The sequence below is a fragment of the Periplaneta americana genome, chromosome 2, assembly GCF_040183065.1.
Source record: "Periplaneta americana isolate PAMFEO1 chromosome 2, P.americana_PAMFEO1_priV1, whole genome shotgun sequence".
Classification (NCBI taxonomy): Eukaryota; Metazoa; Arthropoda; class Insecta; order Blattodea; family Blattidae; genus Periplaneta; species Periplaneta americana.
The window spans coordinates 145,878,963-145,903,617 of NC_091118.1; the positions used below are offsets into that span (position 1 = coordinate 145,878,963).

At 49.5% G+C, this 24,655-nt stretch overlaps 1 protein-coding gene across 1 annotated transcript; it reads right to left on the minus strand.

Moving 5' to 3' along the window:
• Window positions 1-3,797: 3,797 nt before the first annotated feature.
• Window positions 3,798-23,442, minus strand: LOC138695195 (mucin-5AC-like). Its single transcript, XM_069819654.1, has 14 exons — window positions 23,049-23,442; window positions 20,936-21,417; window positions 19,130-19,283; window positions 18,530-18,694; window positions 17,743-17,910; window positions 16,883-17,104; window positions 16,119-16,146; window positions 15,101-15,180; window positions 14,738-14,908; window positions 14,520-14,705; window positions 13,949-14,093; window positions 13,638-13,741; window positions 12,832-13,092; window positions 3,798-3,838 (listed from the first exon to the last, which is right to left on the minus strand). The coding sequence occupies exons 1-14, from the start codon at window positions 23,440-23,442 to the stop codon at window positions 3,798-3,800; spliced, it is 2,601 nt and encodes an 866-aa protein (XP_069675755.1).
• Between the last annotated feature and the right edge of the window lie 1,213 nt (window positions 23,443-24,655).

A 24,655-nucleotide genomic window follows, 5' to 3' on the forward strand; every position in this document is an offset into this window, starting at 1 on the left:
AAATATGTTCGCGTTTTCCAATGACGAAAGAGCTTTCAATATTGAATCATATTCTCGCACAGGTACTGTCGTCCGTTTGCCTACATCGCATCCTGGTTTCCCCCACCAGCTTCTGCTGGCCCTCTGTAAGGCTAGTGGCTGGGCTGTCTTAGCTCCTTTCTGAAAGCATTAATTTCTGTTAGGAATTGGACGTCTACGTAACATTATACAACTGTTTAAAATAACTTCAATAAAAGGGCCTCATTAATTAATTGTGACGTGATTTCCCTCCTTTCTACACCCCTGCGGCAAAACTCTTGGACGGACAGTAGGTAGCATGTCTGAGTAATTTTATCTTTTCGGATCGGGCAGAAGTGAAGACTGAATTTACAGTACGTAAGGTACTCTTTTATAGACTAGGTACAGAATTATTTCAACATGAGGTACTAGTACGAAGAACGAAACTTGTAATTGGAATTAGGTACAACAGTCTATAGCGCGATAATATGCAAAAAAGAACTCAAGACTGTATCGAAATGAACGGCCACCATTTTCAAAATTGTGTTTAAATATCCATATTATGATTCTTTTGCAATTTAACTTCATTCTCCATATTGTACGCTAATGTGCTGCAGACAGTATAATATATACTGCATAATGAATATGTCCGAATGGATAGTTCATTTTTGAGTAAAAATACTTATTGTTAATACTGTAGGCCTACTGTATTTTGATTAAAGAAAAACCTAATGAAAATTATCAAACTCAAAATCGCGATATTTCTTAGTTTACGTAAATGGATGAACTATTTTTCTCCCCTCCTATACCTAGTAAAGTGATTTGTTTGTATTTTATGCCAGTGTCATCGAAGTCCAGTCGTGGAAGGGGATAGCAAACGGTATTTCCATTTAATCCAAAAGTATAGCCAGGATAATATTAGAAATGTTAGTAAAAATAAAATGATGTCCCTTTATATGTCTTAAGCTATGCAATGACAGTCTTGGTTCATTTTCGACAAGATAGTGACATCCATCATTCTTGCAGTGGACTCTTCAAATGAAAACTTAAAATTTCGGTTTCGAATGATCTTTTAGTGTGTAAATATGACAGGCCTAAACAATCGAAACATTTGGAACAATATTTTGCTGGAGAATAATATTTTCAATTCTAAGAGATTAGTTCAAGAATACGTAGGTGTAATAAATCCGTGCTCCAAACAATGTTACTACTATTAACAGCGTTTAGAAAAAATAAATTGGGTCAAAAAATGGTAGAAAAGAAGAAATTTCTCATTAAAGTGACTCCGTTATGTTTATGTAGTTTCATTTCTTTCAATGATATTGCTTTAATTTTATGAATTGCATATTTGAAATAATTGAATTTAATTAATGGTCACTTTTTAGCAACTTCAACAATTTTTATATCTTAATAGAATTCTACTTTAAAAACAGAAGCTTTAGAATTAAATGTTTCCCGTGTAACTATAGGCCTACTGATTTATTAAGTATAAAATAGATTATTCCAGTAAATTAGTCTCTGTTGTATCGAAAGCAAGTATGCTGAATTTGCCGCACTGAATTCTTACCCATTTTTGTAAACCTTGACTTCATTGAAATACAGTAGCGTGTTAATTCTAGAGTAAGCAATATTATTCGACTTATTTCTGAATATTCATCATTTCATAAAACGGTCTACAACTCTGGAAAGTTAACGCCTTGAAAAAAATATCGTTTTGTGAATTCAAGTACCTCAACCAACTACAAGTACAAGTTTTGTGTTCAGTTCCAACATACTTCTAACCTGCTGCTAATGATGATAGAATTCGAGATTTTTTTTTTTTACTTTAGTTATAGTTAATGGCAAAGGGGCATTATTCTTTCCTATTAAGTTAGCCTATGCTCCAAGAAATCTCGGAAATCATAATTATAGAAAGTCTCCAGCAAGCAGTGCAAAAGCCGCTATTCCTATATCTTCAATCGATCGCTTTAGCAGAATATAGAATAGAAGATAGATAAAGATAGAGATATTATCCTCCCATCTACGCCTTGGCCTCCCCAAAGATCATTTCCCCTCAGGTCTTCCAACTAACACTCTATATGCATTCCTAGATTCACCCATACGTGCTATATGCCCTATCCATCTCAAACATTTGGATTTAATGTTTCTCATTATGTTAAGTGAAGAATGCAATGCGTGCAGTTCTGCGTTGTGTAACTTTCTCCAATCACATGTAACTTCATCCCTCTTAGCCCCAAATATTTTCCTAAGCACATTATTCTCGAACACCTCTCTCAAAGTGAGGGTCCAAGTTTTACAATCATACAGAACAATCGTAATATAACTGTTTTATAAATTCTAACTTTCAGACTTTTCGAGAGCAGACTGAATGATAAAAGTTTTTCAACCGAATAATAACAGGCATTTCCCATATTTATTCTGCGTTTAAGTCCCTCTCGAATGTCATTTATGTTTGTTACTGTTGCTCCAAGATATTTTAATTTTTCCTCCTCTTCAAAGGATAAATTTCCTATTTTTATAATTCCATTTCGTACTATCTTCTCGTTAGGAGACATAATCATATAATTCGTTTTTTCGGGATTTACTTAGAATATTGTTTACAAACAATTTTAAAAGTAAGATATATAAGTAATGATTGCTTTGTCTCAACACCATTTTATTTATTTCAAGAATTTGAAAATATACAATGCATTTATGTAGTCAATGATGATGACATTCAAGTGGTAGACAATTTAATCACACGATATTGCAATAATTAATTTCATGATTTTAATAGTTTGGACAACGATTTCTTATCATTTTCAAACACATTTCATGTTGAAGTCGGATATGTTGATTAGATTTGCAGATGGAGGTTATCCGTCTAAAAATGACAAATTACCAAAATTAAATGTACTAATATTGTTGGCTTGGACTTATATAAACAATTTTGTAAATTAACATACCCAAATCTACATAGTTTTACAATGAAAATTCAATGTTTGAGACCAATGCAAAGAAGACTTCTCTACGAAGCTGTTTCGTGTGATCTCCGATGAATATTCCTCCTGCAAAAATAATTTCAAGTCAGTGATGTACGGCACAAGTTATAACCAATGATGCATTTGTATTAAAAAAAAGTTAATTCGTAATTTTCATTCATCATCCCGTTACTTCTTCTGGGTTCAGATCGCTCTACAGGCGGCCCTCCGAAGCTGCTGACTCTCTCGACTGGCCTCCGTGGATTGTATTCATATGATAATGGATAGCTTCTGTAACGGAACCCGAGGCAGACCTTCTCGGGGCAGGACTTCCGCCTCCGGAGCCTTGAGGGGGTTGCCGAAGCAGGAGTGGTACATGGACTCTATTGGCTGTAGAAACTGGTCGTTAAGGGGGCCAAGTGGTTAGGTCGGTGCGCGTAGAGGATCGGAGGGCACGCAACTCATCCCATATAGGAGGGTGTACAATAGATCTCAGGTCGTAGTGCGTGGAATGTTCCCTGCCACCTTTATATATATATATTATTTTAATGAGTCTCCGATCAACAGAGTCCATGAACTGCTTTATGTATGTACCATGTTGTAGTTATCCTGTTTGGCCAAAGAAGGATGCATTTACATTTCCATTTTACAGTATTTATTGTGTGATTAGTAGGAATTAGTAACTCTTTATGAAGGCATTTTATAAAAGTGGTATCTTAGAAATTTGCTATGAACATGAACTAATTTATATAACAAGTGTCCTAAATAAGATTAATCACGGAAAATTACAAAAATATTTTCAGCCATTAATAAAACTGGCATCATGCATCATTCTTTGTTTCACCCGCTCGCCACGATGAGGCACAGGATATGAGCGGGGCCTGAAACAAAAGAAACAAAACAAAACAAAAATTGTGTTAGTGAATACACAAAAGTTGCTTGATGTCTATTAATTCCATTTGAGTACTACTCCCATTTTTTCTTCACTTACCTACATTTATTCTTCCTTCATCAATCAGGATTCACAGTCTGATGGTTTCTGAAACGGGGAAAACCCAACAATATTACCTAATTCAAGTTGTGGTCCAGGAGCTAAAATGCTGGACTCAAGCCTGTGGGCCCAGGTTCGATCTCTGGCGTACGCCCAGTGTAAGCCCGCGGACCTGGAAACACAGGGGTTTGCTTCGGAAGCTCTGGTTCCTCTGTGGTATACCAACAAATCTCTTACCATCTCATCTCAAAGCGGGTGTAGTGAAGACGCTCCTATGGAACAGCATGGACGACTATCTGTAAATTGGTCTACACCAATGGCTTTATATGAGTCGTACATACACAACTTATTGAAACACTATTTCTGAAAGCACAACAATTTAATAGAACTCATCTACAAAGATCTGTATTTACTCTAAACTAAAAATAAATCAAGAAAATTTAAAACTAATTTATGCTGAAAAGGATAAAGTATAAAATAAAGACAGAAAAATCGGATGTATCTATATACGTGTTCAAATATGTCGGGGCGTATTCCAGACACCAAACCATAACAAAAAGTTCATATGAACATGGAACCGCAAACCCTTCGTTAGGAAGTTATGGGTTTATTGGTAATGGTACATGTGATACATTTCACAACACACATTTACAAAAATTGCTCAAAGTGACCTCCTCCTGCTTCGATGCATGCCCTGAGCAAGCGTTGGTGGATGCATGCAAAGGTTTTTCCACAAGGTAAGTGCCTCTCAGGGTATCTTCCTGCATAAAGTTGACGTGCTGCTATCGTATTCCCATCTGCTAGGCCATAAATGTACTGCATATCCGTCATTTCTCTCACTGAATACATCTCGTGATGTGATTAATGTTACTGTGAATAACACAAAACAGAACAAAAGGCAATCAGACAAAACAAAACAAATGACATGACCAACTGTAATGAAGAAAGTGGGAAAAATGCAAGTTTGCGGTGAATTACATAATCAGGGGTCACTACAGGAAATTCCTTTCATAACTCCCTAACGAAGGGTTTTTGGACCCATATTCATATGAACTTTTTGTTATGTTTTGGTGTCAGGAATACGTCCTAACATTTATGGACACATATATAGATACACCCCGTATATATGTATTAAATATTCACAAACTGTTAAAACACAAACCACTTAATTATCCCACCTTCACTTAGTAGAAAGTGTCAATACTTGCTTAAAATAAACACTTCTTATTCTAAAGGCCATATTCAAGAACGCCACTTCATTGCGTCTTGATTCTTCAAGTCAGACGTTAAATTTTATAAAGTAAAGTGTTGGATCCACATTCAGAGACAATATTTATCTTTCCCTTGACAAAATCATATGTAAGTTAGATAAAAAGCAAGTGAACTTGGTGCTCGACGTCATCATAATGACTTAATGCCACCCCAAAACGTCTCCATGTGGAAAGTGAGAAAATCATTTATTAATTGCTGCCTAAGTTTCGTTTCAAATGTATTATTTTCATAACCATCCACTGAAATGGAATTAACCACAGATGAGGGTGTAGGCCTACATCAAAGAACTTGTTTACACATAGACGTTGTGCAAAACAACTCAGACGTTGTTAAGGTTCCCGCAATTAAGAAGAAATTGCGCGAAATTGGGAGAACAAAAAATTTAAGCAATACGAATAATATTAATTACATGAAACTTTAATGAACTATCTCAGCTCTATGTTAAACAAAGTATATTAATGTATGTTTAAAAGCAGTTTTCCTTCTAGGATGAAAAATCGTAGTCTATTTTAGACCTATATATTTTTTAACTTCATTGCGTTATATAAAGATTAACAAGTTTACCAATTTTAAAATATACTGTTTTCCTTCTCTATTTATTTCGGATGATCATTGATTCTTTACCACATACTCGTCATGATCAAAATCACGATGACAACAATAGCAGTAGTAGTAGTAGAAGTAGTAGAAGTAGAAGTAGTAGCAGCAGCAGTACTAGCAGTAGCAGTAGTCATTGTAATAGTAGCTGAAGTAATAGTAGTCACATTGGTAGTAGTAGTAGCAGCAGTAGCAGTGGCAACTGCAGCAGTAGCAGTAGTAGTACAAGTAGTAGTAGTAGTAGTAGTAGTAGTAGTAACAGTGGCAGTGGTAGCAGACGCAGTACTAGCAGTAGTTGCAGTTGTAGTAGTAGTAGTATCAGCAGCAGTGGCAGCAGACCCAGTAATAGCACTAGCTGTAGTAGTAGTAGTAGTAGTAGTAGCAGTAGTAGTAGTAGCAGTGGCAGCGGCAGCGCCAGCAGACGCAGTACCACCAGTAGTAGTAGTAGTAGTAGCAGTGGGGCGGCAGCGGCAGCAGACGCAGTACCAACAGTAGTAGTTGTAGTAGCAGGGGCGGCAGCGACAGCAGACGCAGTACCAACAGTAGTAGTAGTAGTAGTAGTAGTAGTAGTAGTAGTAGCAGTGGGGGGCGCCAGCGGCAGCAGACGCTGTACCGACAGTAGTAGTAGTGGTAGTAGTAGTAGTAGTAGTAGCAGCAGTGGGGGCGGCAGCGGCAGCAGACGCAGTACCAGCAGTAGTAGTAGTAGTAGCAGTGGGGGAGGCAGCGACAGCAGACGCAGTACCAGCAGTAGTAGTAGTAGCAGTGGGGGCGGCAGCGGCAGCAGACGCAGTACCAGCAGTAGTAGTAGTAGTAGCAGTGGGGGCGGCAGCGGCAGCAGACGCAGTACCAGCAGTAGAAGTAGTAGTAGTAGTAGCAGAGGGGGCGGAAGCGGCAGCAGACGCAGTAGCAACAGTAGTAGTAGTAGCAGTGGCGGCGGGAGCAGTAGCAGACGCAGTACCAGCAATAGTAGTAATAGTAGCAGTGGCGGCGGCAGCAGTAGCAGACGCAGTACGAGCAGTAGTAGTAGTGGTGGTAGTAGTAGTAGCAGTGGGAGCAGCAGAGGCAGCAGACGCAGTAACAGCAGTTGTAGGTGTAGTAGTAATAGTAATAGTAGTAGCAGTGGGGGCGGCAGCGGCAGCAGACGCAGTACCAGCAGTAGTAGTATTAGTAGTAGTAGTAGTTGCAGTGGGGGCGGCAGCGGCAGCAGACGCAGTACCAGCAGTAGTAGTAGTACTAGTAGTGGGGGCGGCAGCGGCAACAGACGCAGTATCAGCAGCAGTAGCAGTAGTAGTAGTAGCAGAGGGGGCGGCAGCGGCAGCAGACGCAGTACCAGCAGTAGTAGTAGTAGTAGTAGGAGTGGGGGCGGCAGCGGCAGCAGACGCAGTACAAGCAGTAGTAGTAGTGGGGCGGCAGCGGCAACAGACGCAGTACCAGCAGTAGTAGCAGTAGTAGTAGTAGTAGTAGTAGTAGTAGTAGCATAGCAGTGAGGGCGGCAGCGGCAGCAGACACAGTACCAGCAATAGTAGTAGAAGTAGTAGTAGTAGTAGTAGTAGTAGCAGTGGGGGGCGGCACCGGCAGCAGACGCAGTAATAGCAGTAGTACTAGCGGCAGTAGTAGTAGTAGTAGAAGCAGTGGGGGCGGCAGCGCCAGCAGACGCAGTACCAACATTAGTAGTAGTAGTAGTAGTAGTGGCGGCAGCGACAGCAGACACAGTACCAACAGTTGTAGTAGTAGTAGTAGTAGTAGCAGTGGGGGCGACAGCGGCAGCAGACGCAGTACCAACAGTAGTAGTAGTAGCAGCAGTGGGGGCAGCAGCGGCAGCAGTCGCAGTAGCAACAGTAGTAGTAGTAGTAGCAGTGGCGGCGGCAGCGACAGCAGACGCAGTACCAGCAGTAGTAGTAGTAGTAGTAGTAGTAGTAGCAGTGGCGGCGGCAGCGACAGCAGACGCAGTACTAACATTAGTAGTAGTAGTAGTAGCCGTGGGGGCGGCAGCGGCAGCAGACGCAGAACCAGTAGTAGTAGTAGTAGTAGTAAGAGTGGGGGCGGCAGCGCCAGCAGACGCAGTACCAGCAGTAGTAGTAGTAGTAGTAGTAGCTGTGGGGGCGGCAGCGGCAACAGACGCAGTACCAGTAGTAGTAATAGTAGGGGCGGCAGCGGCAGCAGAGCAGTACCAGCAGTAGTAGTAGCAGTGGGGGCGGCAGCGGACACAGTACCAGCAGTACTAGCAGTAGTAGTAGTAGTAGTAGTAGAAGTGGGGGCGGAAGCGACAGCAGACGCAGTACCAGCAGCAATAGCAGTAGTTGTGGGGGCGGCAGCGGCAACAGACGCAGTACCAGCAATTGTATTAGTTGCAGTAGTAGCAGTGGGGGCGGAAGCGGCATCAGACGCAGTACCAGCAGTAGTAGTACTAGCAGTGGGGGCGGCAGCGGCAGCTGAGCAGTACCAGTAGTAGTAGTAGTAGTATTAATAGCAGTGTTGGCGGCAGCGGCAGCAGACGCAGTAGCAACACAAGTAGTAGTAGTAGTAGTAGTAGCAGTTGCGGCGGCGGCAGCAGCAGACGCAGTACCAGCAGTAGTACTAGTAGTATTAGTAGTAGCAGTGGGGGCGGCAGCGGCAGCAGACGCAGTACCAGCAGTTGTAGTAATGGTAGTAGTAGTAGTAGTAGTAGTAGCAGGGGCGGCAGCGGAAGCAGACACAGTAACAGCAGTAGTAGTAGTAGTAGTAACAGTGGGGGAGGCAGCGGCAGAAGACGCAGTACCAGCAGTAGTAGTAGTGAGGGCGGCAGCGGTAACAGACGCAGTACCAGCATTAGTAGTATAAGTAGTGGGGGCTGCAGAGGCAGCAGACGTAGTACCAGCAGTATTAGTAATAGTAGTAGTAGCAGTGGCTGAGGCAGCGGCAGGAGACGCAGTACCAGCAGTAGTAGTAGTAGTAGTTGTATTAATAGCAGTGGGGGCGGCAGCGGAAGCAGACGTAGTACTAGCAGTAGTAGTAGTAGTAGTAGCACTGGCAGCGGCAGCAGCAGCGGACGCGGTACCAGCAGTAGTAGTAATAGTGGTAGTGGCGGTGGGGGCGGCAGAGGCAGCAGACGCAGTACCAGCAGTTGTATGTGTAGTAGTAGTACTAGTACTAGTAGCAGTGGGAGCGGAAGCGGCAGCAGACGCAGTACCAGTAGTAGTAGTAGTAGTAGTAATAGTAGTAGTAGTAGTAGTAGGAGTGCGGGCGGCAGCGGCAGCAGACGCAGTACCAGCGGCAGTAGTAATAGTAGTAGTAGTAGTAGCAGTGGGGCGGCAGCGGAGCAGAGGCAGTACCACCAGTAGTAGTAGCAGTAGTAGTAGTGGTAGAAGTAGCAGTGAGGGCAGCAGCTGTAGCAGACACAGTACCAGCAGTAGTAGTAGTAGTTGTAGTAGTAGCAGTGGTGGCGGCAGCGGCAGCAGACGCAGTACCAACAGTAGTAGTAGTAGTAGTAATAGTAGTAGTAGGAATGACGGCGGCAGCGGCAGCAGACGGAGTACCAGCAGTAGTAGTAGTAATAGTAGTAGTAGCAGTAAGGGCGGCAGCGGCAGCAGATGCAGCACCAGCAATAGTAGTAGTAGTAGTAGTAGCAGTGGGGGCGGCAGCGGCAGCTGATGCAGCACCAGCAGTAGTAGTATTATTAGTAGCAGTTGGGAAGGCACCAACATCAGACGCAGTACCAGCAGTAATATTATTAGTAGTAGAAGTAGTAGAAGTGGGGGCGGCAGCAGCAGCAGACGCATTACCAGCAGTAGTAGTATTAGCAGTGGTGGCGGCAGCAGCAGCAGACGCAGTACCAGCAGTAGTAGTAGTAGCAGATGGGGCGGCAGAGGCAGCAGACGCAGTACCAGTAGTAGTAGTAGTAAGAGTGGGGGCGGCAGGGGCAGCAGACGCAGTACCAGCAGTAGTAGTAGTAGTAGTAGTAGTAGTAGTAGCTGTGGGGGCGGCAGCGGCAACAGACGCAGTACCAGCAGTAGCAGTAGCAGTGTGGGCGGCAGCGGACGCAGTACCAGCAGTACTAGCAGTAGTAGTAGTAATAGTAGTAGCAGTGGGGGCGGAAGCGACAGCAGACGCAGTACCAGCAGTAGTAGTAGTAGTAGTAGGAGTGGGGGCGGCACCGGCAGCAGACGCAGTACCAGCAGTAGAAGTAGTAGTAGTAGTATTAATAGCAGTAGGAGCGGCAGCGGCAGCAGACGCAGTACCAGCAGTAGTAGTAGTAGTAGTATTAATAGCCGTGGGGGCGGCAGCAACATCAGACGCAGTACCAGCAGCAATAGTTTTAGTTGTACTAGTAGTAACAGTGAAGGCGGCAGCAGCAGCAGACGCAGGACCAGCAGTAGTAGTAGTAGTATTAATAGCAGTGGGAGCGGAAGCGGCAGCAGACGCAGTAGCAACAGTAGTAGTAGTAGCAGTGGCGGCGGGAGCAGTAGCAGACGCAGTACCAGCAATAGTAGTAATAGTAGCAGTGGCGGCGGCAGCAGTAGCAGACGCAGTACGAGCAGTAGTAGTAGTGGTGGTAGTAGTAGTAGCAGTGGGAGCAGCAGAGGCAGCAGACGCAGTAACAGCAGTTGTAGGTGTAGTAGTAATAGTAATAGTAGTAGCAGTGGGGGCGGCAGCGGCAGCAGACGCAGTACCAGCAGTAGTAGTATTAGTAGTAGTAGTAGTTGCAGTGGGGGCGGCAGCGGCAGCAGACGCAGTACCAGCAGTAGTAGTAGTACTAGTAGTGGGGGCGGCAGCGGCAACAGACGCAGTATCAGCAGCAGTAGCAGTAGTAGTAGTAGCAGAGGGGGCGGCAGCGGCAGCAGACGCAGTACCAGCAGTAGTAGTAGTAGTAGTAGGAGTGGGGGCGGCAGCGGCAGCAGACGCAGTACAAGCAGTAGTAGTAGTGGGGCGGCAGCGGCAACAGACGCAGTAGCAGCAGTAGTAGCAGTAGTAGTAGTAGTAGTAGTAGTAGTAGTAGCATAGCAGTGAGGGCGGCAGCGGCAGCAGACACAGTACCAGCAATAGTAGTAGAAGTAGTAGTAGTAGTAGTAGTAGTAGCAGTGGGGGGCGGCACCGGCAGCAGACGCAGTAATAGCAGTAGTACTAGCGGCAGTAGTAGTAGTAGTAGAAGCAGTGGGGGCGGCAGCGCCAGCAGACGCAGTACCAACATTAGTAGTAGTAGTAGTAGTAGTGGCGGCAGCGACAGCAGACACAGTACCAACAGTTGTAGTAGTAGTAGTAGTAGTAGCAGTGGGGGCGACAGCGGCAGCAGACGCAGTACCAACAGTAGTAGTAGTAGCAGCAGTGGGGGCAGCAGCGGCAGCAGTCGCAGTAGCAACAGTAGTAGTAGTAGTAGCAGTGGCGGCGGCAGCGACAGCAGACGCAGTACCAGCAGTAGTAGTAGTAGTAGTAGTAGTAGTAGCAGTGGCGGCGGCAGCGACAGCAGACGCAGTACTAACATTAGTAGTAGTAGTAGTAGCCGTGGGGGCGGCAGCGGCAGCAGACGCAGAACCAGTAGTAGTAGTAGTAGTAGTAAGAGTGGGGGCGGCAGCGCCAGCAGACGCAGTACCAGCAGTAGTAGTAGTAGTAGTAGTAGCTGTGGGGGCGGCAGCGGCAACAGACGCAGTACCAGTAGTAGTAATAGTAGGGGCGGCAGCGGCAGCAGAGCAGTACCAGCAGTAGTAGTAGCAGTGGGGGCGGCAGCGGACACAGTACCAGCAGTACTAGCAGTAGTAGTAGTAGTAGTAGTAGCAGTGGGGGCGGAAGCGACAGCAGACGCAGTACCAGCAGCAATAGCAGTAGTTGTGGGGGCGGCAGCGGCAACAGACGCAGTACCAGCAATTGTATTAGTTGCAGTAGTAGCAGTGGGGGCGGAAGCGGCATCAGACGCAGTACCAGCAGTAGTAGTACTAGCAGTGGGGGCGGCAGCGGCAGCTGAGCAGTACCAGTAGTAGTAGTAGTAGTATTAATAGCAGTGTTGGCGGCAGCGGCAGCAGACGCAGTAGCAACACAAGTAGTAGTAGTAGTAGTAGTAGCAGTTGCGGCGGCGGCAGCAGCAGACGCAGTACCAGCAGTAGTACTAGTAGTATTAGTAGTAGCAGTGGGGGCGGCAGCGGCAGCAGACGCAGTACCAGCAGTTGTAGTAATGGTAGTAGTAGTAGTAGTAGTAGTAGCAGGGGCGGCAGCGGAAGCAGACACAGTAACAGCAGTAGTAGTAGTAGTAGTAACAGTGGGGGAGGCAGCGGCAGAAGACGCAGTACCAGCAGTAGTAGTAGTGAGGGCGGCAGCGGTAACAGACGCAGTACCAGCATTAGTAGTATAAGTAGTGGGGGCTGCAGAGGCAGCAGACGTAGTACCAGCAGTATTAGTAATAGTAGTAGTAGCAGTGGCTGAGGCAGCGGCAGGAGACGCAGTACCAGCAGTAGTAGTAGTAGTAGTTGTATTAATAGCAGTGGGGGCGGCAGCGGAAGCAGACGTAGTACTAGCAGTAGTAGTAGTAGTAGTAGCACTGGCAGCGGCAGCAGCAGCGGACGCGGTACCAGCAGTAGTAGTAATAGTGGTAGTGGCGGTGGGGGCGGCAGAGGCAGCAGACGCAGTACCAGCAGTTGTATGTGTAGTAGTAGTACTAGTACTAGTAGCAGTGGGAGCGGAAGCGGCAGCAGACGCAGTACCAGTAGTAGTAGTAGTAGTAGTAATAGTAGTAGTAGTAGTAGTAGGAGTGCGGGCGGCAGCGGCAGCAGACGCAGTACCAGCGGCAGTAGTAATAGTAGTAGTAGTAGTAGCAGTGGGGCGGCAGCGGAGCAGAGGCAGTACCACCAGTAGTAGTAGCAGTAGTAGTAGTGGTAGAAGTAGCAGTGAGGGCAGCAGCTGTAGCAGACACAGTACCAGCAGTAGTAGTAGTAGTTGTAGTAGTAGCAGTGGTGGCGGCAGCGGCAGCAGACGCAGTACCAACAGTAGTAGTAGTAGTAGTAATAGTAGTAGTAGGAATGACGGCGGCAGCGGCAGCAGACGGAGTACCAGCAGTAGTAGTAGTAATAGTAGTAGTAGCAGTAAGGGCGGCAGCGGCAGCAGATGCAGCACCAGCAATAGTAGTAGTAGTAGTAGTAGCAGTGGGGGCGGCAGCGGCAGCTGATGCAGTACCAGCAGTAGTAGTAGTAGCAGATGGGGCGGCAGAGGCAGCAGACGCAGTACCAGTAGTAGTAGTAGTAAGAGTGGGGGCGGCAGGGGCAGCAGACGCAGTACCAGCAGTAGTAGTAGTAGTAGTAGTAGTAGTAGTAGCTGTGGGGGCGGCAGCGGCAACAGACGCAGTACCAGCAGTAGCAGTAGCAGTGTGGGCGGCAGCGGACGCAGTACCAGCAGTACTAGCAGTAGTAGTAGTAATAGTAGTAGCAGTGGGGGCGGAAGCGACAGCAGACGCAGTACCAGCAGTAGTAGTAGTAGTAGTAGGAGTGGGGGCGGCACCGGCAGCAGACGCAGTACCAGCAGCAGTAGTAGTAGTTGTGGGGGCGGCAGCGACAACAGACGCAGTACCAGCAATTGTAATAGTAGCAGTAGTAGCAGTGGGGGCGGAAGCGGCATCAGACGCAGTACCAGCAGTAGTAGTACTAGCAGTGGGGGCGGCAGCGGCAGCAGAGCAGTACCAGTAGTAGTAGTAGTATTAATAGCAGTGGGGGCGGCAGCGGCAGCAGACGCAGTAGCAACAGAAGTAGTAGTAGTAGTAGCAGTTGCGGCTGCGGCAGCAGCAGACGCAGTACCAGCAGTAGTACTAGTAGTATTAGTAGTAGCAGTGGGGGCGGCAGCGGCAGCAGACGAAGTACCAGCACTTGTAGTCATGGTAGTAGTAGTAGTAGTAGTAGTAGTAGTAGTAGCAGAGGCGGCAGCGGAAGCAGAAACAGTAACAGCAGTAGTAGTATTAGTAGTAGTAGTATTAACAGTGGGGGAGGCAGCGGCAGCAGACGCAGTACCAGCAGTAGTAATAGTATTAGCAGTGGGGGCGGCAGCGACAGCAGACCCAGTACCAGCAGTTGTAGTAGTAGTATCAGTGGGGGCGGCAGCGGCACAAGACGCAGTACGAGAAGTAGTAGTAGTAGTAGTAGCAGTGTGGGAGGCAGTGGCAGCGGACGCAGTACCAGCAGTTGTAGTAGTAGTAGTAGTAGTAGCAGTGTGGGAGGCAGCGGCAGCAGACGCAGTACAAGCAGTAGTAGTAGTAGTAGCAGTTTGGGAGACAGCGGCAGCAGACGCAGTACCAGCAGTTGTAGTAGTAGTAGTGGTAGTAGTAGCAGCAGTGGGGGCGGCAGAGGCAGCAGACTAAGTACCAGTAATAGTAGTAGTACGAGTGGGAGTGGCAGCGGCAGCAGACGCAGTACCAGCAGTAGTAGTAGTGAGGGCGGCAGGGGTAACAGACGCAGTACCAGCATTAGTAGTATAAGTAGTGGGGGCTGCAGAGGCAGCAGACGTAGTACCAGCAGTATTAGTAATAGTAGTAGTAGCAGTGGCTGAGGCAGCGGCAGGAGACGCAGTACCAGCAGTAGTAGTAGTAGTAGTTGTATTAAATGCAGTGGGGGCGGCAGCAGAAGCAGACGTAGTACTAGCAGTAGTAGTAGTAGCACTGGCCGCGGCAGCAGCAGCGGACGCAGTACCAGCAGTAGTAGTAATAGTGGTAGTAGCAGTGGGGGCGGCAGAGGCAGCAGACGCAGTACCAGCAGTTGTAGGTGTAGTAGTAGTACAAGTACTAGTAGCAGTGGGAGCGGAAGCGGCAGCAGACGCAGTACCAGTGGTAGTAGCAGTAGTAATAGTAGTAGTAGTAGTAGTAGTAGGAGTGCGGGCGGCAGCGGCAGCAGACGCAGTACCAGCGGCAGTAGTAATAGTAGTAGTAGTAGTAGTAGGAGTGGGGGCGGCAGCAGAGCAGAGGCAGTACCACCAGTAGTAGTAACAGTAGTAGTAGTAGTTGTGGTACAAGTAGCAGTGAGGGCAGCAGCTGTAGCAGACACAGTACCAGCAGTAGTAGTAGTAGTAGTAGTAGTAGTAGCAGTGGTGGCGGCAGCGGCAGCAGACGCAGTACCAGCAGTTGTAGTAGTAGTAGTGGTAGTAGTAGCAGCAGTGGGGGCGGCAGCGGCAGCAGACCAAGTACCAGTAATAGTAGTAGTAGGAGTGGGGGCGGCAGCGGCAGCAGACGCAGTACCAGCAGTAGTAGTAGTGAGGGCGGCAGCGGTAACAGACGCAGTACCAGCATTAGTAGTATAAGTAGTGGGGGCTGCAAAGGCAGCAGACGTAGTACCAGCAGTATTAGTAGTAGTAGTAGTAGTAGCAGTGGCTGAGGCAGCGGCAGGAGACGCAGTACCAGTAGTAGTAGTAGTAGTAGTTGTATTAATAGCAGTGGGGGCGGCAGCGGAAGAAGACGTAGTACTAGCAGTAGTAGTAGTAGCACTGGCCGCGGCAGCAGCAGCGGACGCAGTACCCGCAGTAGTAGTAATAGTGGTAGTGGCAGTGGGGGCGGCAGAGGCAGCAGACGCAGTACCAGCAGTTGTATGTGTAGTAGTAGTACTAGTACTAGTAGTAGTGGGAGCGGAAGCGGCAGCAGACGCAGTACCAGTGGTAGTAGTAGTAGTAGTAGGAGTGCGGGCGGCAGCGGCAGCAGACGCAGTACCAGCGGCAGTAGTAATAGTAGTAGTAGTAGTAGCAGTGGGGGCGGCAGCGGAACAGAGGCAGTACCACCAGTAGTAGTAGTGGTAGAAGTAGCAGTGAGGGCAGCAGCTGTAGCAGACACAGTACCAGCAGTAGTAGTAGTAGTAGTAGTAGTAGCAGTGGTGGCGGCACCGGCAGCAGACGCAGTACCAACAGTAGTAGTAGTAGTAGTAATAGTAGTAGTAGGAATGGCGGCGGCAGCGGCAGCAGACGGAGTACCAGCAGTAGTAGTAATAATAGTAGTAGTAGCAGTAAGGGCGGCAGCGGCAGCAGATGCAGCACCAGCAATAGTAGTAGTAGTAGTAGCAGTGGGGGCAGCAGCGGCAGCTGATGCAGCACCAGCAGTAATAGTATTATTAGTAGCAGTTGGGAAGGCACCAGCATCAGACGCAGTACCAGCAGTAATATTATTAGTAGTAGAAGTAGTAGATGTGGGGGCGGCAGCAGCAGCAGACGCATTACCAGCAGTAGTAGTATTAGCAGTGGTGGCAGCAGCAGCAGCAAACGCAGTACCAGCAGTAGTAGTAGTAGCAGATGGGGCGGCAGAGGCAGCAGACGCAGTACCAGTAGTAGTAGTAGTAAGAGTGGGGGCGGCAGGGGCAGCAGACGCAGTACCAGCAGTAGTAGTAGTAGTAGTAGTAGTAGTAGCTGTGGGGGCGGCAGCGGCAACAGACGCAGTACCAGCAGTAGTAGTAGCAGTGTGGGCGGCAGCGGACGCAATACCAGCAGTACTAGCAGTAGTAGTAGTAGTAGTAGTAGCAGTGGGGGCGGAAGCGACAGCAGACGCAGTACCAGCAGTAGTAGTAGTAGTAGTAGTAGGAGTGGGGCGGCACCGGCAGCAGACGCAGTACCAGCAGCAGTAGTAGTAATTGTGGGGGCGGCAGCGACAACAGACGCAGTACCAGCAATTGTAATAGTAGCAGTAGTAGCAGTGGGGGCGGCAGCGGCAGCAGAGCAGTACCAGTAGTAGTAGTAGCATTAATAGCAGTAGGGGCGGCAGCGGCAGCAGACGCAGTAGCAACAGAAGTAGTAGTAGTAGTAGCAGTTGCGGCTGCGGCAGCAGCAGACGCAGTACCAGCAGTAGTACTAGTAGTATTAGTAGTAGCAGTGGGGTCGGCAGCGGCAGCAGACGCAGTACCAGCACTTGTAGTAATGGTAGTAGTAGTAGTAGTAGTAGTAGCAGAGGCGGCAGCGGAAGCAGAAACAGTAACAGCAGTAGTAGTATTAGTAGTAGTAGTATTAACAGTGGGGGAGGCAGCGGCAGCAGACGCAGTACCAGCAGTAGTAATAGTATTAGCAGTGGGGGCGGCAGCGACAGTAGACCCAGTACCAGCAGTTGTAGTAGTAGTATCGGTGTGGGCGGCAGCGGCACAAGATGCAGTACGAGAAGTAGTAGTAGTAGTAGTAGTAGTAGTAGCAGTGTGGGAGGCAGTGGCAGCGGACGCAGTACCAGCAGTTGTAGTAGTAGTAGTAGTAGTAGCAGTGTGGGAGGCAGCGGCAGCAGACGCTGTACAAGCAGTAGTAGTAGTAGTAGCAGTTTGGGAGACAGCGGCAGCAGACGCAGTACCAGCAGTTGTAGTAGTAGTAGTAGTAGTGGTAGTAGTAGCAGCAGTGGGGGCGGCAGAGGCAGCAGACTAAGTACCAGTAATAGTAGTAGTAGGAGTGGGGGCGGCAGCGGCAGCAGACGCAGTACCAGCAGTAGTAGTAGTGAGGGCGGCAGGGGTAACAGACGCAGTACCAGCATTAGTAGTATAAGTAGTGGGGGCTGCAGAGGCAGCAGACGTAGTACCAGCAGTATTAGTAATAGTAGTAGTAGCAGTGGCTGAGGCAGCGGCAGGAGACGCAGTACCAGCAGTAGTAGTAGTAGTAGTTGTATTAAATGCAGTGGGGGCGGCAGCGGAAGCAGACGTAGTACTAGCAGTAGTAGTAGTAGCACTGGCAGCGGCAGCAGCAGCGGACGCATTACCAGCAGTAGTAGTAATAGTGGTAGTAGCAGTGGGGGCGGCAGAGGCAGCAGACGCAGTACCAGCATTTGTAGGTGTAGTAGTAGTACAAGTACTAGTAGCAGTGGGAGCGGAAGCGGCAGCAGACGCAGTACCAGTGGTAGTAGCAGTAGTAATAGTAGTAGTAGTAGTAGTAGGAGTGCGGGCGGCAGCGGCAACAGACGCAGTACCAGCGGCAGTAGTAATATTAGTAGTAGTAGTAGCAGTGGGGGCGGCAGCGGAGCAGAGGCAGTACCACCAGTAGTAGTAGCAGTAGTAGTAGTGGTACAAGTAGCAGTGAGGGCAGCAGCTGTAGCAGACACAGTACCAGCAGTAGTAGTAGTAGTAGTATTAGTAGTAGCAGTGGTGGCGGCAGCGGCAGCAGACGCAGTACCAGCAGTTGTAGTAGTAGTAGTGGTAGTAGTAGCAGCAGTGGGGGCGGCAGCGGCAGCAGACCAAGTACCAGTAATAGTAGTAGTAGGAGTGGGGGCGGCAGCGGCAGCAGACGCAGTACCAGCAGTAGTAGTAGTGACGGCGGCGCGGTAACAGACGCAATACCAGCATTAGTAGTATAAGTAGTGGGGGCTGCAGAGGCAGCAGACGTAGTACCAGCAGTATTAGTAGTAGTAGTAGTAGCAGTGGCTGAGGCAGCGGCAGGAGACGCAGTACCAGTAGTAGTAGTAGTAGTAGTTGTATTAATAGCAGTGGGGGCGGCAGCGGAAGAAGACGTAGTACTAGCAGTAGTAGTAGTAGCACTGGCCGCGGCAGCAGCAGCGGACGCAGTACCCGCAGTAGTAGTAATAGTGGTAGTGGCAGTGGGGGCGGCAGAGGCAGCAGACGCAGTACCAGCAGTTGTATGTGTAGTAGTAGTACTAGTACTAGTAATAGTGGGAGCGGAAGCGGCAGCAGACGCAGTTCCAGTGGTAGTAGTAGTAGTAGTAGTAGGAGTGCGGGCGGCAGCGGCAGCAGACGCAGTACCAGCGGCAGTAGTAATAGTAGTAGTAGTAGTAGCAGTGGGGGCGGCAGCGGAGCAGAGGCAGTACCACCAGTAGTAGTAGCAGTAGTAGTAGTGGTAGAAGTAGCAGTGAGGGCAGCAGCTGTAGCAGACACAGTACCAGCAGTAGTAGTAGTAGTAGTAGTAGTAGCAGTGGTGGCGGCAGCGGCAGCAGACGCAGTACCAACAGTAGTAGTAGTAGTAGTAATAGTAGTAGTAGGAATGGCGGCGGCAGCGGCAGCAGACGGAGTACCAGCAGTAGTAGTAATAATAGTAGTAGTAGCAGTAAGGGCGGCAGCGGCAGCAGATGCAGCACCAGCAATAGTAGTAGTAGTAGTAGCAGTGGGGGCAGCAGCGGCAGCTGATGCAGCACCAGCAGTAATAGTATTATTAGTAGCAGTTGGGAAGGCACCAGCATCAGACGCAGTACCAGCAGTAATATTATTAGTAGTAGTAGTAGTAGATGTGGGGGCGGCAGCAGCAGCAGACGCATTACCAGCAGTAGTAGTATTAGCAGTGGTGGCGGCAGCAGCAGCAGACGCAGTACCAGCAGTAGTAGTAGTAGCAGATGGGCCGGCAGAGGCAGCAGACGCAGTACCAGTAGTAGTAGTAGTAAGAGTGGGGGCGGCAGCGGCAGCAGACGCAGTACCAGCAGTAGTAGTAGTAGTAGTAGTAGTAGTAGTAGCTGTGGGGGCGGCAGCGACAACAGACGCAGTACCAGTAGTAGTAGTAATAGTGGGGGCGGCAGCAGAGCAGTACCAGCAGTAGTAGTAGCAGTGGGGGCGGCAGCGGACACAGTACCAGCAGGACTAGCAGTAGTAGTAGTAGTAGTAGTAGCAGTGGGGGCGGAAGCGACAGCAGACGCAGTACCAGCAGTAGTAGTAGTAGTAGTAGGAGTGGGGTCGGCAACGGCAGCAGACGCAGTACCAGCAGCAGTAGTAGTAGTTGTGGGGGCGGCAGCGGCAACAGACGCATTACCAGCAATTGTATTATTAGCAGTAGTAGCAGTGGGGGCGGAAGCGGCATCAGACGCAGTAACAGCAGTAGTAGTACTAGCAGTGGGGGCGGCAGCGGCAGCAGAGCAGTACCAGTAGTAGTAGTAGTAGTATTAATAGCAGTGGGGGCGGCAGCGGCAGCAGACGCAGTAGCAACAGAAGTAGTAGTAGTAGTAGTAGCAGTTGCGACGGCGGCAGCAGCAGACGCAGTACCAGCAGTAGTACTAGTAGTATTAGTAGTAGCAGTGGGGGCGGCAGCGGCAGCAGACTCAGTACCAGCATTTGTAGTAATGGTAGTAGTAGTAGTAGTAGTAGTAGCAGAGGCGGCAGCGGAAGCAGAAACAGTAACAGCAGTAGTAGTATTAATAGTAGTAGTAGTAACAATGGGGGAGGCAGCGGCAGCAGACGCAGTACCAGCAGTAGTAATAGTATTAGCAGTGGGGCGGCAGCGACAGCAGACCCAGTACCAGCAGTTGTAGTAGTAGTATCAGTGGGGGCGGCAGCGGCACAAGACGCAGTACGAGCAGTAGTAGTAGTAGTAGTAGTAGAAGTAGCAGTGTGGGTGGCAGCGGCAGCGGACGCAGTAGCAGTGTGGGAGGCAGCGGCAGCAGACGCAGTACGAGCAGTAGTTGTAGTAGTAGTAGTAGTAGTAGCAGTTTGGGAGACAGCGGCAGCAGACGCAGTACCAGCAGTTGTAGTAGTAGTAGTGGTAGTAGTAGCAGCAGTGGGGGCGGCAGCGGCAGCAGACCAAGTACCAGAAATAGTAGTAGAAGGAGTGGGGGCGGCAGCGGCAGCAGACGCAGTACCAGGAGTAGTAGTAGTGAGGGCGGCAGCGGTAACAGACGCAGTACCAGCATTAGTAGTATAAGTAGTGGGGGCTGCAAAGGCAGCAGACGTAGTACCAGCAGTATTAGTAGTAGTAGTAGTAGCAGCAGTGGCTGAGGCAGCGGCAGGTGACGCAGTACCAGCAGTAGTAGTAGCAGTAGTTGTATTAATAGCAGTGGGGGCGGCAGCGGAAGCAGACGTAGTACTAGCAGTAGTAGTAGTATCACTGGCCGCGGCAGCAGCAGCGGACGCAGTACCAGCAGTAGTAGTAATAGTGGTAGTAGCAGTGGGGGCGGCAGAGGCAGCAGACGCTGTACCAGCAGTTGTAGGTGTAGTAGTAGTACTAGTACTAGTAGCAGTGGGTGCGGAAGCGGCAGCAGACGCAGTACCAGTGGTAGTAGTAGTAGTAATAGTAGTAGTAGTAGTAGGAGTGCGGGCGGCAGCGGCAGCAGACGCAGTACCAGCGGCAGTAGTAATAGTAGTAGTAGTAGTAGCAGTGGGGGGCGGCACCGGCAGCAGACGCAGTTGTAGTAGTTGTGGGGCGGCAGCGGCAACAGACGCAGTATCAGCATTTGTATTAGTAGTAGTAGTAGCAGTGGGGGCGGAAGCGGCATCAGACGCAGTTCCAGCAATAGTAGTACTAGCAGTGGGGGCGGCAGCGGCAGCAGAGGAGTACCAGTAGTATTAGTAGCATTAATAGCAGTGGGGGCTTCAGCGGCAGCAGACGCAGTAGCAACAGAAGTAGTAGTAGTAGTAGTAGCAGTTGCGGCGGCGGCAGCAGCAGACGCAGTACCAGCAGTAGTAGTAGTAGTAGTATTAGTATTAGCAGTGAGGGCGGCAGCGGCAGCAGACGCAGTATCATTAGAAGTAGTAATGGTAGTAGTAGCAGTAGCAGCAGTGGGGGCGGCAGCGGCAGCAGACACAGTACCATTAATAGAGGTAGTAGTAGTAGTAGGAGTGGGGGCGGCAGTGGCAGCAGTCGCAGTACCAGCAATAGTAGTAGTGGGGGCGGCAGCGCCAACAGACGCGGTACCAGCATTAGTAGTATAAGTAGTGGGGGCGGCAGAGGCAGCAGACGTAGTACCAGCAGTAGTAGTAGTAGCAGTGAAGGCGGCAACGGCAGCTGACGCAGTCCAGCAGTAGTATTAGTAGTAGTTTTATTAATAGCAGTGGGGGCGGCAGCGGAAGCAGACGCAGTACAAGTAATAGTAGTAGTAGCACTGGCGGCGGCAGCAGCAGCGGACGCAGTACCAGCAGTTGTAGGTGTAGTAGTAGTACTAGTACTAGTAGCAGTGGGAGCGGCAGCGGCAGCAGACGCAGTACCACTGGTAGTAGTAGTAGTAGTAGTAGTAGTAATAGTAGGAGTGGGGGCGGCAGCGGCAAGCAGACGCAGTACGAGGAATAGTAGTAGTAGTAGCAGTGGGGGCGGCAGCGGAGCAGAGGCAGTACCACCAGTAGTAGTAGCAGTAGTAGTAGTGGCAGAAGTAGCAGTAAGGGCGGCAGCTGTAGCAGACACAGTACCAGCAGTAGTAGTACTAGTAGTAGGAGTAGCAGTGGTGGCGGCACCGGCAGCAGACGCAGTACCAACAGTAGTAGTAGTAGTAGTAGTAGTAGTAGTAGTAGCAGTAAGGGCGGCAGCGGCAGCAGATGCAGAACCACCAGTAGTAGTAGTATTAATAGTAGTAGTAGCAGTAAGGGCGGCAGGGGCAGCAGATGCAGAACCACCAGTAGTAGTAGTGGTATTAGTAGCAGTGGGGGAGGCAGCAGCATCAGACGCAGTACCAGCAGTAATATTATTAGTAGTAGAAGTAGTAGAAGTAGGGGCGGCAGCTGCAGCAGACGCGTTAGCAGCAGTAGGACTATTAGCAGTGGCGGCGGCGGCAGCAGCAGCAGACGCAGTACCAGCAGTAGTAGTAGTAGCAGATGGGGCGGCAGAAGCAGCAGACGCAGTACCAGCAGTAGTAGTATTAGTAGCAGTGGCGGCGGCAGCGACAGCAGACGCAGTACCAGCAGTAGTAGTAGTAGTAGTAGTATTAGTAGTAGCAGTGGCGGCGGCAGCGACAACAGACGCAGTACCAGCATTAGTAGTAGTAGTAGTAGTAGTAGTAGCAGTGGGGGCGACAGCGGCAGCAGACGCAGAACCAGCATTAGTAGTAGTAGCAGTGGGGGAGGCAGCGGCAGCAGACGTAGTACCAGCAGTATAAGTAGTAGTGGCAGTAGTAGTAGTAGTGGCGGCGGCAGCGGCAGCAAACGCAGTAACAGCAGTAGTACTTATTGTAGTAGCAGTTGGGGCGGCAGCGGCAGAGGCAGCAGACGCAGTATAAGCATTAGTAGCAGTAGTAGTAGTAGTAGATGTGGGGGCGACAGTGGCAGCAGAGGCAATACAAGAAGTAGTAGTAGTAGTAGTGTTAATAGCAGTGGGGCGGCAGCGGCAGCAGACCCAGTAGCAACAGAAGTAGTAGTAGTAGTAGCAGTTGCGGCGGCGGCAGTAGCAGACGCAGTACCAGCAGTAGTAGTAGTAGTATTAGTAGTAGCAGTGGGGGCGGCAGCGGCAGGAGACGCAGTTCCAGCAGTAGTAATAATAGTAGTAGCAGTGCGGGCGGCAGCGACAGCTGACCCAGTACCGGCAGTTGTAGTAGTAGTAGTAGCAGTGGGGGCGGCAGCGGCACCAGACGCAGTACCAGCAGTAGTAGTAGTAGTACTAGTGGCGGCGGCGGCAGCAGATAAGTACAGTAGTAGTAGTAGTATTAATACCAGTGGGGGCGGCAGCGGCAGCAGACGCAATAGCAACAGAAGTAGTAGTAGCAGCAGTAGTAGCAGTTGCGGCGGCAGCAGCAGCAGACGCAGTACCAACATTAGTAGTAGTAGTAGCAGTGGGGGCGGCAGCGGCACCAGACGCAGTACCAGCAGTTGTAGTAGTAGTAGTAGTAGCAGTGGGGGGCGGCAGCGGCAGCAGGCGGAGTAACATCAGTAGTAGTATTAGTAGTAGTAGTAGGAGTAGCAGTGGGGGAGGTAGCGGCAGCAGATTCAGTACCAGCAGTAGTAGTAGCAGTGGGGGCGGCAGCGGCAGCAGACGCAGTACCAGCAGTTGTAGTACTAGTAGTAGAAGCAGTGGGGGCGACAGCGGCAACAGACGCAGTCCCAGCATTAGTAGTATAGCAGTGGGGGAGGCAGCGGCAACAGACGCAGTCCCAGCATTAGTAGTATAGCAGTGGGGGAGGCAGCGGCAGCAGACGTAGTACCAGCAGTATAAGTAGTAGTGGTAGTAGTAGTAGTAGTAGTGGAGGCGGCAGCGGCAGCAAACGCAGTAACAGCAAGAGTAGTAATAGTAGTAGCAGTGGGGGCGACAGCGGCAGCAGACGCAGAACCAGCATTAGTAGTTGTAGTGGTGGCGGCGACAGCGGCAGCAGACGCAGTAACAGCAGTAGTAGTTGTTGTAGTAGCAGTGGGGGCGGCAGCGGCAGGGGCAGCAGACTCAGTATAAGCATTATTAGCAGTAGTAGTAGTAGTAATAGCATTGGGGAGGCAGTGGCAGCAGACGCAGTACAAGAAGTAGTAGTAGTATTATTAATAGCAGTGGGGCGGCAGCGACAGCAGACGCAGTAGCAACAGAAGTAGTAGTAGTAGTAGTAGTTGTAGTAGCAGTTGCGGCGGCAGCAGCAGACGCAGTACCAGCAGTAGTAGTAGTAGTAGTATTAGTAGTAGCAGTGTGGGCGGCAGCGGCAGCAGACGCAGTACCAGCAGTTGTAGTAGTGGGGGCGACAGCGGCAACAGACGAAGTACCAGCATTAGTAGTAGAACTAGTGGGGGCGGCAGCGGCAGCAGACGTAGTACCAGCAGTATTAGTAGTAGTAGTAGTAGTAGCAGTGGGTGAGGCAGCGGCAGCAGACGCAGCACCAGCAGTAGTAGTAGTAGTAGTGGCGGCGGCGGCAGCAGAGCAGTCTCAGTAGTAGTAGTAGTAGTAGTATTAATAGCAGTGGGGGCGGCAGCAGCAGCAGACGCAGTAACAACAGAAGTAGTAGTAGTAGTAGTAATGGTACTAGTAGTAGCAGTTGCGGTGGCAGCAGCAGCAGACGCAGTACCAGCAGTAGTAGTAGTAGTAGTAGTATTAGCAGTGGGGGCAGCAGCGGCACCAGACGCAGTACCAGCCTTTGTAGTAGTAGTAGTAGTAGTAGCAGTGGGTGCGGCAGCGGCAGCAGACGGAGTAACAGCAGTAGTAGTAGTAGCATTGGGGGAGGCAGCGGCAGCAGTCGCAGTACCAGCAGTAGTAGTAGTAGCAGTGGGGAGGCAGCGGCAGCAGACGCAGTACCAGCAGTTGTAGTACTAGTGGTAGAAGCAGGCGCAGTGGGGGCGGCAGCGGC

Bases quoted from the DNA above. Each gene is read 5' to 3' on its own strand.
- LOC138695195 (XM_069819654.1), bottom strand. From the start codon at position 23,442: ATGCTGGGACTGCGTCTGTTGCCGCTGTCGCCCCCACTGCTTCTACTA. The intron at 17,105-17,742 runs CTGGTGGTACTG...CCCCCACTGCTG, and splicing joins TACTACTACTGCTACTACTA to CTACTACTACCACTACTACT. The intron at 14,094-14,519 runs CTGCTGGTACTG...CCCCCACTGCTG, and splicing joins TACTACTACTACACCTACAA to CTACTACTACCACTACTACT.